Source organism: Misgurnus anguillicaudatus, chromosome 24 (genome assembly GCF_027580225.2).
Source record: "Misgurnus anguillicaudatus chromosome 24, ASM2758022v2, whole genome shotgun sequence".
NCBI classification, from domain to species: Eukaryota; Metazoa; Chordata; class Actinopteri; order Cypriniformes; family Cobitidae; genus Misgurnus; species Misgurnus anguillicaudatus.
In genome coordinates this window covers 9,097,496-9,109,738 of record NC_073360.2, presented here as the reverse complement: position 1 = coordinate 9,109,738, position 12,243 = coordinate 9,097,496, and the positions used below count along the sequence as shown (strand labels likewise).

General features: G+C 35.6%; 1 protein-coding gene across 1 annotated transcript; it reads left to right on the top strand.

The window, feature by feature from the left end:
• Nucleotides 1-4,459: 4,459 nt before the first annotated feature.
• On the top strand, nt 4,460-11,587 carry bud23 (BUD23 rRNA methyltransferase and ribosome maturation factor). Its single transcript, XM_055195906.2, has 12 exons — nt 4,460-4,774; nt 5,267-5,304; nt 5,722-5,817; nt 5,894-5,976; nt 7,306-7,402; nt 7,495-7,591; nt 7,792-7,842; nt 9,177-9,262; nt 9,371-9,416; nt 9,494-9,555; nt 10,386-10,475; nt 11,281-11,587. The coding sequence occupies exons 1-12, from the start codon at nt 4,589-4,591 to the stop codon at nt 11,333-11,335; spliced, it is 987 nt and encodes a 328-aa protein (XP_055051881.1). The 5' UTR covers nt 4,460-4,588; the 3' UTR covers nt 11,336-11,587.
• The last annotated feature ends 656 nt before the right edge of the window (nt 11,588-12,243 follow it).

The following is a 12,243-nucleotide window of genomic DNA, read 5'->3' as shown; positions in this document are numbered from 1 at the left end:
ATAATTTTGCATTAGACCTTTATGTTCCATCCAATATGTAAGCCTGTCATTGATCATCCTCTCCATAGTTTTCCCCATCTGAGATGTTAAAGCAATCGGCCTGTAGTTATTCGCTTTTTGAGGATCTTTCCCAGGTTTCCTAATTGGAATGATTATAGATTCCTTCCAGGTTCTAGGAATGCAATTACTTATCCACACTTTATTATACATATTCAACAACACATCCTTCCCCTTATCACTTAAGTTTTCCAACATGGAATAACAGATTTTATCTTTCCCTGGAGATGATTTACCTAATTTCCTCAATGCATTACTGAGTTCAAACTTTGTAAATAATACATCCAATACCCCTTCAACACTATCCTCATTGTCAAACACATATTGATATTTTTGAACTGTTTCTTCTCTACCTCTCTTTTCTTCATAGTGTAAATTTTCTGTGCTGTGCACCTTGGCTAATGTTTTTGCCATAACCTCTGCTTTTTCCTTACTACTAGTGATAGTTCTTTGCCCCTCAATCAGCATTGGATATCCATATTCCCTTCCATTCCCTTTCATTTTTTTAATCATATTCCAAATTCTCTCCACTGGAGTTGTTCGACCAATTGAATCACAGAACTGTTTCCAGTAATCTTTTTTCACCTGTCTTATAGTTTTCCTGACCATTGCTTCAGATCTTTTATATCGAACTAAATTCTGGTAATTATGTGTTCTCTTTAATTCTTTAAACGCTTTATTTCTATCTTTTATTACTTCCTTACATTCTTTCGACCACCATGGTACTATTTTATTTAACATCTTAGGCTTAGTTTTTGGAATAGAATCACCTGCTGCAACAATTATACAATTGCTAATTTCACAACATAATCTTTCGACTTCATGATTATTATCAATAGATGTCAATAATTCATCACTAACTTCTCTATACTTATCCCAATCTGCTTTATCCAAAATCCATCTCTCTTCTCTTACTTCATGTTCCTTTCTTAATTCCACTCCTATCTGAATTCTAATAGGATAGTGATCACTTCCTACTGTATTTCCTCTCAACACCTCCCAAGTACATTTTACTGCAAGTGTTTTAGTGACAATAGTGAGATCTATTGCTGTCTCTATACCCCTTGTCACATCTATTCTGGTTCCAGACCCATCATTCAGACATACCAGCTCTTTCTCTTCCATAAATTCTTCAATTACATTTCCATTAACACCATCCCTCTCTCCCCATAATGTACTATGTGCATTAAAATCCCCACAACAAACAATTCTCCCTGTCAAATCCTTCCAAATATCCTCCAGATGTCTAATCTCTATTTGCTTACATGGATTATAAAAGTTTATAATGGTCACCTTATCTTCACTTGACCTTACTTCTGTGATTATATACTCCAAATCTTTTCCCGTTTTAATCTGTCTATACTGAAGTCCCATTTGTATAAATATTACAACCCCTCCTCCTTTACCTACTTCTCTATCCCTTCTTATAGAATGATACCCCTTTATTACAAAATCCAGCCTAGGCACTAGCCATGTTTCCTGCACACAAATTATATTAGGCTTTTCTTTGAAATTGTCAACATATTTCTTAAATTCTTGACCGTTTGAGATTAAACTCCTAGCATTCCATTGGAGTATAATTAAAACCATTATGTATCCCCAACCCATGTCTGAGATTGTTGTGCTTCATCATTAAGAATGTCTCTTACTCTTTCCCAAGGCATACCTTTTGCATCCAAGTATTTTTCTGCAGACTTAACAATTATTTTAATTCTTTCAGTTCTGCTACTGGTTTGTGCCGAACAATTGATTATCTCCGCCATGAAAAGCACAAAATCACCTTTACTCACAATCAATGTCTCTTCTTTCAATTTCTCACACTTTGCACATTCCCCAACAACTTTAGTTCTGGTTTTTATTGCCTCTACCGGTACACCTTTTGTGACTTTCTTAGTAGCCTCCGCAAAGGAAACTCCTTGGACTACTTTAACTCGCTGTACCTCCTGCATTCTTTTGTTAGTCTCACATCCACCATATGCTGCGCTATGTTCTCCACCACAATTACAACATTTTGGTTTTGTCCCTTCTTCACATCTTCCGTATTCGTGTTCACCACTGCATTTGCTACATCTTTGTTTTCCCTTGCATATCGCAGCTACATGCCCATATCTTTGACATTTAAAACACCGCAGTGGTGGAGGGATGTAAACCCTAACATCATAGCTCATGTAGCCTATAAAGACTCTTTCTGGGAGTTTCTCTTCCTCAAAGGTTAACAAGACTGAAAGACTGTCACATATATTTCCATTCCATCTTGTCTTTAGTCGTTTTGCTTCCCTAACTTTAACATTGCTTATTCCTTCTTTCACCGAATCTACTGATTCACTTAGGGGAATCCCTGAGATTACACCCCTAACAAGCTTCTTGTCAAACACCTTTGAACACTTCACTTGCTGTCCATTTAGTTTATTTATCTTTATTGCTTTTTGTTGTTGTTCCACATTTCTACATATTACCAATAAAGAACCATTTCTCAATTTTTTAGCACTCTTTACCTCCCCAATATCTTTATGTAAAGCTTTGGTTAGTAAAATTGGACTCCACTTATCAAAAGTAGTCCCCTCTTTCAACAGTTTGATAAATACCTTAACCTCATTTTCACTCCTTTCCACCGTATTTGTTCCCTTATCACTGTCACTATCATCCGACTTATCCCTATCCTTATTTTTGCGCTTTTTTTTAACTACTTTCCACTCTTCCACATTCCCACTTCCAACATCCATCTCTCTTACCTCACTTCCTGATCCGTCACTATCTAACTCTTGCCCATTCACAGTCCAGTTGTTGCAAACCGCCTGAAGCTCATGGTTAACAGACAAACGTCTACGTTCCTTTACTCCAGAAGCCGCCATTTTCGTCCACACCGTTAGTAGGGTCTTCTTCTTCTTCCTTTTAATGGCGGGTAGCACCAACTTTAAGGTGCATTATCGACACCTACTGTATTGCAATATGGACCAGAGTTTCAGCCTTACATTGTTAAAAAAAAAAAAAAACACTAAATTCTCCCAATCAGCCCTGTTGTTTTAAGATAAATAAATAAACTTTGTAATCCATTATGTATTATATTTTTAAGATTTAATTCCACCACTCCGATCTTCCTAAGTTCATTCCTCAGTATTTCTCGTTCATTATTACGGTATATTTTTGACATACACAAATAACATGTTCAACTGTTTCCTCTAGTCCACAATGGTCACATTTTCCTGTTGGATGTTTATTTATTAATTTTAAGGTTTTGTTCAACATAGTATGTCCCAGTCTTAATCTTGTTAAAATAGTTTCCTCTTTTGTGCCTCTTTTAATTATCCTCACTGCTGTTACTTCTTGCTGTATTTCATAAAGTTGACGTCCTGTATTTCCTGTATCCCACTCTTGTTGCCATTCCCCAATAGTATAGGCTTTAATTATTGCTTTCCCTTCAGATTTACTTAGTGAGATATTAATGATATCCTCAACTTCCAAAGCCTGTTTTGCTAATCTATCAACCTTTTCATTACCCTCTATCCCCTTATGAGCTGGTATCCACATAAACGTTATCCTGATGTTCCTATGATTGAATCTATACAGATTTTCATATATCTCATTTAGTAAATCCTGTCTACTAGATGTGAATGATTTCAATGACTGTAATACTGAACATGAATCTGAACAAAGTATAACCTTTTCCACTTGAGTATCTTCTATCCACTTGAAATGCTGTTGCTATCATTTCTACAGTATATACCGATAAATGATCTGATGTTCTCCTATTAATAAAAATGTTCAAAGATGGAATACTAAAAGCAAAACCTGTTCTCCCGGTATTAGGATCTTTAGATCCATCAGTATAACGTTAGTAGGGTAGACGGAAGTAAATATTAAAACTAGAATGGAACTAAGTCGTTTAAATGAAAAAGACAGGCTATTCGCTATTTCTTGTATTTTAAGTTTTAGTGTATTTTTGTTAAACTTAAAATTCTTTCAAACTTAAAAGTTTGTTTGCAGCGGCACATTAATGTCACGTGACATGTGTTATTTTTCGCAGCGCTGAACAGGGTAAACTAATCACAGTTTGTGAATAGGCTTGTTCGACTTTATGCGGCGCCGCAAGAATCGACAGCTGGATGACGTCAGGGTACCGCGAGAACGATTATTGAAATCATACGAAGACTAATTTCGTCTCGCTCTCGCGGTACTTTGACGTCATCCGGTTGTCGGTTCTTGCGGCGCCGCATGAAGTCGAACAAGCCTATTCACTTTTCTATTTGGTAAATGAGTTTTTGCAAAGGTGGGGTTCCATTACTATCGAATAAAAATCGGTGAAATTTCTAATTAAAAACGTGCTTACAAACCCTAGTAACGATTGTGTTTCCAAAAATAACTTCACCCGAGAGGTGCGTGTGTAAAACACTCTCTTCCTAAAGATTCAAGTAATTTATGCACTGATCACCGTCTTTTGTGTGTTAAGAGATGAGTCATTCGTGGGTCCTCTCATTTGTCCTCTCATTTGTTTATATGTATTATTACATGATATTTATCATTATTCGAGTGAATGCTGAAGAAGACAAGCCCGTGTCGTCGCCTGCCGATGACGTCATCTGCGTGCTCACACCACACGTGTGATTATTACAGTAGTGTTTTGATCTGTATTAAGCTGCAGACTCTTGTCTTGAATCAGTTCAATATCAACATGTCTTCAAGTTGTCGTAGACCTGAACATTCTGCTCCTCCTGAGGTGGTGAGTGAACTTCCCTGTTTTAAGTCATCGCGTCATGTGGGACACGTTATGATGTTAACGTTTCAGAGACAGATCCACAGACCAAAACTCCACAGATGTCATGTGGGAATAAAGTAATAGTACTGAAGACATTTCTGTCCCATTACACCTACTTTCTCAGTGTTTTTGTAGCTTTCATCATTTTACTTTACGTATAGCTTATACATGTATACATACATGTGCTTAGGTAGGCTAAATATGCTTAAAGTTTATTATGTTGTCATATTTACAAATACATGTTTTACGTTGTTTATTTCCATCACGTGTTACAACTCTTTCTAGTTGTTTCTAGTTGACTTTATAACAGCTTAGAAGTAAAAAATGTCAAATCCTCACCTGAGAAAATATAAAATGTTTTTGTTGCAAAATCTCAAAATCGTAATAATCAATGGCTTTTACATTTTATTCACTACAGTTTTGTATCAAATTTGCCTGTTTTGTTTTCATTTACAGTTCTACAATGAGGAGGAGGCCAGAAAATACTCACAGAAGTAAGTGTAAATGACAACAATTCACTAGTGTATTTTGCACAGAAACTCTAATTATAAAAAGTCTTTAAAATTATTTACATTCATGCATTTGTCAGACACTTTTATCTAAAGCAATTTACATTGGATAACAAGGTATAAAATTATACTGCTCTCTTTACACAAAATTATAAAACAAGCTAAAAAAAAAACTAGCAACAAGTGTGCCGAAGTTTAAAGTATTTATTTTGCTATAATTGTAGCAAAGAAAAAGTTGCAATGAATTTAAGTACCCAAAATATCTACTTAATTGTACTTAATTTATAAATTGTTCAAAGCACTGTAGATTACATTTTTGAGTATTGATCCACAGTTTGTTTGTTTGTTTGTTTGTTTGTTTGTTTGTTTGTTTGTTTGTGTGTGTGTGTTTGTGTTGTGTAGCTCTCGTATGATAGAGATCCAGACACAGATGTCAGAACGAGCTGTCGAGCTTCTTTGTCTTCCAGAGGATCAGCCCTGTTATCTGTTGGATGTTGGGTATGAGCTTAACACTGCTCCTCATTAACAGATATTACTCTTCAGTTCCTAATACAACATTTACATTGATTGACAGCTGCGGCTCTGGACTCAGTGGAGATTATTTATCTGAAGTTGGTCATTACTGGGTTGGTGTGGACATCAGTACAGCCATGCTGGGTAAATATACTTTACACACGCTACAGATTATCAAAATAAAATGTTTTAACTAAGAAAAATAGCCCTTTACAGTACATACTAAACAAGAAGTCTTCAAATAATAAAATCACTGCAGAAATATTCATTGATGTATTATTATCTGCGGTCAAACTTATTGTTTTTGTGTGCCACACACTGCTTCCTTGTATTTTTATTTATTTATGCTTACTACAAAATGCTCTCTAAAATGCTTGATTCTGATTGGCCAGCCACAACATTCTTTTCAGATAACTACAGCTCAAAATTAATAACACATACCTGCAAATCATTTTGACAGGTACAGTTTAATATTACACAATAACTATAAAATAACTATAAATGTCTTTTTAGTAACATGTACATTATATTTACCAATAATTACACCAAATGGTGTGTTCGTGGCATTTGAACATTTTATCTTAATACCGAAAGTAAACAGGTTTTCCTCTGGAAAGGTCTGCATTTGTTAAAAATGAGCAAATAAAATATTTCAAATCGATATTTAATTGTCAGACCTTATTTCTGTGATATCAACCTGCTGTCTATACAGTATACCTTTCTTATAAGATGCTAAGGTGTGTTTATTATTAATACAGGGTTCCCACGGGTCCTTGAAATCCTTGAAAGTTTGTGAATCTGGGGGGGAAATTTCAAGGCCCTGGGATGTTTTTGAAAATATACATACATAGATACAGGTCATTGAAAGTGCTTGAATCTATTTTATGCAAGAAGTTTTCTGGAAAAACAATCCATATTATTTCCTGTGTAGTGTAAGATATCATACAAATTCTAGACTTTTTAAGCACACGTGCTAAACTGTATGCTTTAAATGCTTATATCTTCTTTATGTGAATGTTGATTCATACGCACTTACCCCTGGAGGCGTCCCCAAAGTGTCACTGCAGTGAAGCAGTATGAGTTCCCTCGAAAGGGAACTGTAACAATGAATCTTAAAAGGTAACACAATGTAACCTTGCTCTCACTTGAAATGTGTCCCCACATTTAGTCCTTGAATTTGAGAGTATTGGACATGAAAAGTCCTTGAAAGGTCCTTGAATTCGAAGTTAACTAAGGTGTGGGAACTCTGTTAATAGTTTTAGTAAATACCAAATCTTGTGTTTGTATGAAATGAGAGGCTGTGTTATACGAGACATATAAGGTGACCATTTACCCGAATGAGCACTTTTCTCATATATTTAGCATTGCCATGGACAATAGTGACTATACAGAGATATTTGGCTTGACCAATGGAAATAAAGTTTACTGGACACTTGTATACTTCATGTGTTTTATAGTATTGTCTTTTTGCAGATGTTGCTTTGGACAGAGACGTAGAGGGAGATCTTATACTGGGAGACATGGGTGAAGGAATGCCATTCAGACCGGGAATGTTTGATGGCTGTGTAAGGTACAGTAAAGATCACATCAGTTCCTCATGACTTTTTTAATTAAGTCAATGATTTAATTTAATAAGTTGATTCTGAATGTTTTCGCTGTAAGTATTTCGGCTCTGCAGTGGTTATGTAATGCAGATAAGAAAACACACAGTCCTCCAAAGAGGCTCTACCGCTTCTTCAGCACACTATACTCTTCACTGGTGAGTTATCATCAAGGAATTATTCATCAATACTAGTGAATCTATCTTTGGTTAGTTATGACTGATTAACTCTTTATATGCCAGTAATTATACTGTACTGTAATACAGGATGGAGAAAATGCTATAGAAACAGACAAACGTTTTGTTGTTTGTTTGTTTATAAATTGAACAACTGACTGTGTAATGTTCATGTTTTTAAGGCAAGAGGCGCACGTGCCATCTTTCAGATTTACCCTGAAAACTCAGAGCAGGTTTGTATCTACATATTCACAAATCTGATTTCTTTTTGTTGATTTTTGTCTTGCCACCCATAAAAATGATGCAATTTATAGGAATAATGGCACTGCTAATAGTGTCTCTAGATATGGATATTATAAATATAATAAGTGCTGTGAGGCATTGACCATGGAGTCTGTTTAAACTTTTGACGCTTTTACTTTCTATTAGACCTTACCCGTTGTGTTGCTTTCTTGTCTTTCTGATCAAAGATTTTTGTACTATGAGCAAATGGTATGTCAACAACTACGTAGCTGTCTGTCACGTCATCCGTTACTTTGTGTTAGTGTAAAGATACAGTGCATTAAAAATGACTTCAAACTGCAGCAGGATTGCTCCATAAGGTTATGCACAGTAGATCTTACGACAGCAAACATCTCTGCGCTGCAGTGAGATATTATATAAGCCTTAATAGACATCACAGAGCATATTACTACATTACATATTGAATCGTATGTAGCACAATAAGTGAATATGCGTGTGATAAAACGTGTTCACAAAAGGAGTTGCTGCCATTGTTGTAGTTTAACCAGTAGATGACAACAGCGCCTCGTCAGTCATTAAAGTTTCAGGATCTCCTGTAAAGTAACGAGTAGTGAGACTTCCTTCAAGGAACTGGCTTGGTGAAATGTGCAGTTTTTGACACTGATTTTATATTAATTAATTTTGCAGATTAAAATCCCTTGTTTATTCTTCTCAGCACAATGGGAGGTGTTACATGCACCCATTTTTTTGTTAATTACTTAAATAAAGTTTTGTCCATTGCACAAATAATACTTTCTGTTTGATATTAACGTCCATTACTATGGTCACAGGTGCAGCGTGCGAATAGCATACAGGTCTGAGGTCAGTTGCTCGTTCATACAAGGCACTGTTCTTTTTGTGTCAGTAAACTGATGTGTGAGCAGGACATTTATAGACTCACACCTGTAAATGTGGATGTGACTCCCGAAATTTCTCCCGACTTAAAGCATCAAATGAAGGTTTGGGACATTTATAGCATCTAAGGCTTTTCGTCCATTTAAAGGCTTTTGAGGCAATGATGGCATCAAACAAAGGCTTTCAGGGATTTTGATTGTGTCAAACAACCGATTATAGCGTCATACAAAGAAATATTTATAACAAATCATCTTCAATCACTGTGTCAGACAACTACATGAATAATCCTGTGTCATGTCATGTGTCAGAATACAACAAACAAAGCTCACCTTACAACAGTATAATTGAAATACACTTGTAGTTCACATTAGACATTTTTTGTTATTTCTTGTATAGTTAAATCATAATGTTGATATTTTTTTCTCCTCAGCTGGAGCTGATAACAGGTCAGGCTATGAAGGCAGGTTTCACAGGTGGAATGGTTGTGGACTATCCAAACAGCAGCAAAGCCAAAAAGTAATTTCAGCCTTTATTATCCTTTATTATTATTATTTAGTCAGCACAGATATATTTACTTGTAATGTTTAGTTTTATGATTGTGACTAATCTTTAAATCTTCTAAAGGTTTTTCCTATGTTTATTTGCTGGAGTGTCAGGTGTATTACCCAAGGTATGTACATAAATGCTTAGTGTAAGGACACATTTGTGCGGTTGAATCCAGAATGTGATCTCTGCGCTGTATTTCAGGGTTTGGATTCAGAGAGCGCTGACAGATCTGTATCAAATCAAGCTCAGTTTACAACACAGAGGTAATCACATACACATCTCATGTTGTGTTCTGTGTGTTAATCAGTGCTTATTTGGAGGCACTACCGTCCTCAAATCATATATAACATAAACTTTTCATTTACAGTTCACATGGGCTCTTTTTCAGTGTTTTGTAGACGACTTTGACATGTCTTTGACAGTGTAAATTAGTGGACACCAATCAATGTTTGGTATTTTTTACATTTTATTAAAGGGTTACTTTACCTGAACATAAAATTTTTCTCAGAGCATCCAAGATGAAATTGGCATTGACAGTAACTATTTTTAGCTTGAATCATTGAGAGACAAAGTGTGGTCTGAGATAAAGAAAAATAGGGTTGTGTACTTTTTTTACAGTCTGTACTTTGATGTATATTAAGCACCTCCAATAGAACCAATAGAAACCAATGCAGCTGATCTGGAAAACACAAAAGTGCCACAGGAGGACACAGTTATGATACACAGTCTGGACAATCAGCCGTTCAAATCGGATATGCACAAAAATGTTAAACTGATATAAACTGACCGTGTGAACATAGTCTAAGGAACTTTATTGTTAGTTAATGCCAGTATAGTGGGTATGTGTTTGTTCATTACTTATGTTAACATGAACAAATTTTCATTTTAAATATGTATTAGATAAGGATTTAATTTCATCAAGATTCTAAACCACTGCTGTAAAATTGTTGTTATTTTTAATGTAGGTAATGAACTTTGTGAAGGAATGAAATTTTATTGTAAAGTAAATTCCAAAGCATCTTTACATTAATAAAAACATTGACACTATTGAAAAGTGTTACCAATGTTTATTTTTTCCCAACAATTTTTTTAGGTCACGGTTTAAGAATATGAAAGGGAAGTCTGTGAAGAAGAGTAAAGACTGGATTGTAGATAAGAAGGAACGACGACGCCGGCAGGGAAAGTATGACTGAAATTCTTTTAAATATACATATATTTTAGTTTTCAACAGTATTTTCAATATGCTGTAAACGCATCTTCAGTTGAGGGCCCTAGATCTGTTATAAACATCTTATTATGATCTCATTGACACTATGATCAGCCAATCACAGTAAGATGGAGGCGGTGCCGCCTTATTATGTGCCTGGATTTTACATCTACATGCACACAAGAAAGGCCGATTTCCTTGAACCCTACATACACTGTTGTCTGATTTTTTAAACACACTCATGTTCAGTTTTTTCTTTTTGACCTGTGCTCGTTGTAAGAAGTTTTTTAAGTACAGTAGTATTATGCTGCATTTACACGTGTGTCCTATATCCAGCTATTGTCCACATACTTCTTGAATATATTGGGATATTATTTTCTGATCTTGTGATCGGATCTCAGTGGAATGTCAATGCAATTCAGCCAACATATCTCCATTCACTGGTCATTGTTAAATTAAAGCCCACCCATTATCTTTTCTCTTTTAGAAACTCAAAGGAAATGTAGATGTGTGTTTATAATGAAGTGAGTCTTGCACAGCCATTCATTCTCTGTAAAAGATTTCCACTAGAGCTGTGAATCTATTTGATTACGATTCATGGGGTCACGATTTCATGCATCTTGTTCAATGAATTAGTCAAAATGTAGATACTTGAAGTTGGCCGCACACGTGTTGCACTGCATCACAGTTACTTCCTGAAGTTAACGCCAAGTGTAACTGTGGGTAAGAGATCTGGTACACAAAACTATTTTATATTTCATCTTTTTTTCTTTCTCTTTAGGGATGTAAGAGCTGACACAAAGTACACGGGTCGTCGGAGGAGACCACACTTTTGACCCCTCTGCTGCATGAACACCTACAGTCTGTCTGTTGAATTCAGAGATCTTATAACACATCCAGATGACCTTTGCTTCAGTATGTCATGTATTGAAATGGATAAGAGACTTACAGACTTTCAGGAAATCCGCAAACCTGGCACATTTTTTAAATAACTATTGTATTAACAGATCTGTTAATAAAACAGGTTCACATTATCCATTCTAATAAAAAGTGCAAGTAATTGATGTACTTCACTGGTCATGAAACAACGGCGTTATATTATTTACTTTACTCATTAGGGGCAGTCGTAGCCTAGTGGTTATGAGTAAGGCACCTTAACCCTAACTGCTCCTCGGGTGTGCAGTGATAGTTGCCCACAGCTCTGTGTGTGTGTGTGTGTGTGTGTGCGCGCGCGTGTTTGTGGTGTTTACTACTCACTGGGATGGGTTAAATGAAGAGGTCACATTTAATAAAAAAAAATGTACTTTGTGCCAGGATTTTATTTAGTTGATTTACAATAGGAAACAGAACTTCTTGGTTTTACAAGTTCACATTCTGTCTGTAGTGTACACTTATTGGACACTTTATACTCTTGCTAGTACACTTTAAAGGATAATTTATATTAGGGGTTCCCAATAAGTGCGTTGCACAGGGGAATAAGGTGGGTCGTGAAAGTCACCTGCTTGGATGTGCATTAAAATTAAAATATATATAAAAACAAACTGTTGTTCATTAATTCATACGTTTATTGTGCTTGGACACTGGATGCGCAAGCAGCGTGGTTACAATGCGGATAAGACGCATTTCTGGAGCCGCGCTTGTTAAATATAACATAAAAAATATATATATATATATTATGATTGCATTAGATTTTAGCTTTGATTAGTTTTAATGTGGACATTTTGTTGACCTTAGGAGACTATAC

What these genes read in the sequence shown, in the direction of transcription:
- bud23 (XM_055195906.2), top strand. Translation starts at nt 4,589, where the DNA reads ATGCTGAAGAAGACAAGCCCGTGTCGTCGCCTGCCGATGACGTCATCT. An exon ending in AACAGCAGCAAAGCCAAAAA is followed by an intron (nt 9,263 to 9,370) that starts GTAATTTCAGCC and finishes AATCTTCTAAAG; the next exon opens with GTTTTTCCTATGTTTATTTG. An exon ending in GCTCAGTTTACAACACAGAG is followed by an intron (nt 9,556 to 10,385) that starts GTAATCACATAC and finishes CAATTTTTTTAG; the next exon opens with GTCACGGTTTAAGAATATGA.